This window comes from Condylura cristata, unplaced genomic scaffold, assembly GCF_000260355.1.
Source record: "Condylura cristata isolate star-nosed mole 26May11 unplaced genomic scaffold, ConCri1.0 scaffold00035, whole genome shotgun sequence".
Taxonomy (NCBI): Eukaryota; Metazoa; Chordata; class Mammalia; order Eulipotyphla; family Talpidae; genus Condylura; species Condylura cristata.
The window spans coordinates 14968159-14970927 of record NW_004567136.1 but is presented as its reverse complement, the minus strand read 5'-3'; the positions used below and the strand labels follow the sequence as shown (position 1 = coordinate 14970927).

General features: G+C 70.7%; 1 protein-coding gene across 1 annotated transcript in view; it reads left to right on the top strand.

The window, feature by feature from the left end:
- The window catches only part of IDH2 (isocitrate dehydrogenase 2 (NADP+), mitochondrial), a 4538-nt gene extending 2384 nt beyond the window's left edge, over window positions 1–2154 (top strand). The window contains exons 5-9 of the mRNA XM_004693106.2: window positions 6–173; window positions 1254–1366; window positions 1467–1564; window positions 1634–1726; window positions 1920–2154. Coding sequence (XP_004693163.1) covers window positions 6–173; window positions 1254–1366; window positions 1467–1564; window positions 1634–1726; window positions 1920–2001 — 554 coding nt within the window. The 3' untranslated portion in view covers window positions 2002–2154. The remainder of the gene's footprint in view (window positions 1–5; window positions 174–1253; window positions 1367–1466; window positions 1565–1633; window positions 1727–1919) is intronic.
- The last annotated feature ends 615 nt before the right edge of the window (window positions 2155–2769 follow it).

Sequence of the window (2769 nt, the reverse complement as noted above, 5' to 3'; positions counted from 1 at the left end):
CGCAGGCTCCCCTGCTCCCAGGCACTACAAGGCCGACTTCGACAAGAGCAAGATCTGGTACGAACACCGGCTCATCGACGACATGGTGGCGCAGGCGCTCAAGTCCTCGGGCGGCTTCGTGTGGGCCTGCAAGAACTACGACGGGGACGTGCAGTCCGACATCCTGGCCCAGGGTAGGCCCGGCGCCCCGCTGCTCTGGGGGTGCGTCGCGGGTCTTCTCTCTGCGGGGTCTCAGACCCTTTGGTAGGAAGACGCAGCGCAGGCCCCGCCATCACCTGTTACAAGGTCCTGTGGCCAGCAGGGGGCAGCAGCTCGGGGCTGGGTTTGGACTGGTGCATTACTAAGGCTGCCGGAGGCTGTGGGGATGCAGGTTCCCAAGCGCCAGGCGTGCTGGCCTAGACATGGTTCTTGTCCACCCGGGGCCTGGTGGCCATGTTTGGGTGCGCTTGGACCCAGTCCGCTTCCTGTGGGATTGAACCCTTGGATGCTCCTTCAATGACGGAGGATCCAAGTGGCACAGTGAACTTTCTGGAGGTTACAGGGCACGACGGAAGGGGACGCCCAGCCCTCCTGCGTCCCAGGGAGGCCAGAGGCGGGCAGGGGCTCTCAGGGCGCCAGAAGCGCATGGCTGTGCTGGGAGCCAGAGGGCGCTGCCGCAGGCGTGGCCGGGGACACGGGCCACAGGACGAGGCTGGCGTGAGGAGGGGCGGGGGCAGCAGCCGGGCCAGAGGCCCAGCGCTGCTAAGATGGGGCCGAGGCCCGTGCCACCCGCAAGGGCCGCTGTTTGGCAAGGCTGGGCGTGCTCGTCTGCGCAGACCCCCCGGGGGCCGCCAGCAGACGAGGCGGAGTCACCCGCAGCCGGGGGCCAGGCCACCCCGGGCCGGACGCCTGCCTGCGCGGGCAGCGATCCACGGACAGTGCCTCTCCCCACCTTCTCTTCCCTCGGCCTGCCGGGGTGCTGCGAGGCCCTGGAGGCGGGGTGGGGGGGCGACGCGTGCTCTCGGGCCATGGGAGCCCAGCCAGCAAGCTTTGAGGTGCCCGGAGAGTGGCCGCCAGGGCACTGCACCCTCCGCCCCACTGCGCTCCAGCCGCAGCCGCGCGGGCTGGACCGGGGCCCGGGCGCCAGTGAAGGCCGCCCCGAGCGCCCTGGCCAGGCCCGGGGTGGACACCCGCAACCCGCTGTGCCCGCTGACAGCAGGGCCGGGCCGGGGCTGAGCCCAGGCCGAGGGGCCCTGACGCAGCCCTCCCCACAGGCTTTGGCTCCCTGGGCCTGATGACGTCTGTGCTGGTCTGCCCGGACGGGAAGACCATTGAGGCCGAGGCGGCCCACGGGACGGTCACCCGCCACTACCGGGAGCACCAGAAGGTGAGTCGGGGACGCAGCAGCGCCCGGCCAGCGTGAGCGGGCTGGCCTGGCCGTCCTGGGGCCCGGCGTCCTCACTGGCCGCTCCGGCTCCTGCCCCCAGGGCCGGCCCACCAGCACCAACCCCATCGCCAGCATCTTCGCCTGGACGCGAGGCCTGGAGCACCGGGGGAAGCTGGACGGGAACCAGGACCTGGTCAGGTGAGCGGCGGAGCGGCCTGGCGGGGGCAGGCCCTGGGCTCTGGGCCGGCCTCACCTGCCTCCCCGCAGGTTTGCCCAGACCCTGGAGAAGGTGTGCGTGGACACGGTGGAGAGCGGCGCCATGACCAAGGACCTGGCCGGCTGCATCCACGGCCTCACCAAGTGCGTGGGGGGTTCCGGGTCTGGGGCCAGGCGGGCGGGCCACAGGGCCCCCTCAGGCACCCCTCTCGTCGGCCGGGCGGCGCCGGCCTTCCCTCCTTGCTCCTGTGGGAGCCCTGCCTGCCGCCCCGGCCGCGGGAGGGGGCTGGGCGGGGCGGGGCTGGGCGGCGCCTGCCAACAGGGCGTTCTCTCGCAGTGTGAAGCTCAACGAGCACTACCTGAACACCTCGGATTTCCTGGACACCATCAAGAGCAACCTGGACAAGGCCCTGGGCTAGCCCTGGCGGGGCGGGGGCTGGGCCTGCGGCCCCGGGCCTTCCTGGGGGCCCTCTCCGCAGCGGGGTGTCTTCACCTGTGCCCCAGGGCGGGGCGGAGTGCCTTACCTCAGCGCCAGCGGTGCCTTACTCAGCTACTAAAAAGCTCTTCACGAAGCCGTGGTGCCTTTGTTCCTGGGGCGACGCTCCGAGGGCTGCCCTGGGGCAGCGGGGCTCTTGGGGTGCAGGCCTGTGCCCCTGGGACCTCCGGGCACAGCGGTCCCGACATCTTCACCGGGGACCTCTGCCACATGTTACAGCCTGCGTTGTGGGTGTAACTTTCTAGGCGCCCCCCAGCGGCGGGGTGCGAGGGGGCCCGGCGGTCCAGGCCCCTCCGGAGAGACTAGGGGAGGGAGGCTGTGGGGTGCGGAGCCCCAGCCCCCCGAGGGTGGGGAAGGCTGTCTCTGCTGCTGCTCGCATCCGCCCGGTTCTGGGGGCCTGACGCCCGGCTGGGGGGGCGGCGCTGGCCAGCGGAGCGGGCCGCCAGGGTGGGGGTCCTCCGGGGCGGGGCGGGTGAGGACGAGCCGGGCAGTGCCCCGAAGGACGCACGCAGTCGCCGGGCTAAAGAATATTCATTTATTTATAATTATTGCTAAGTAAACTTCTCTGTTAAACCGGAACATAAAAACACAGTAGGGCTTCGCACGAGGGGGCTTCTAACAGCTTCTGTGTACACGTCGGAATAAGTTAGCGCGGCGCCTCCGCGGCCGCCGCCCAGCCCCCGCGAGGCGC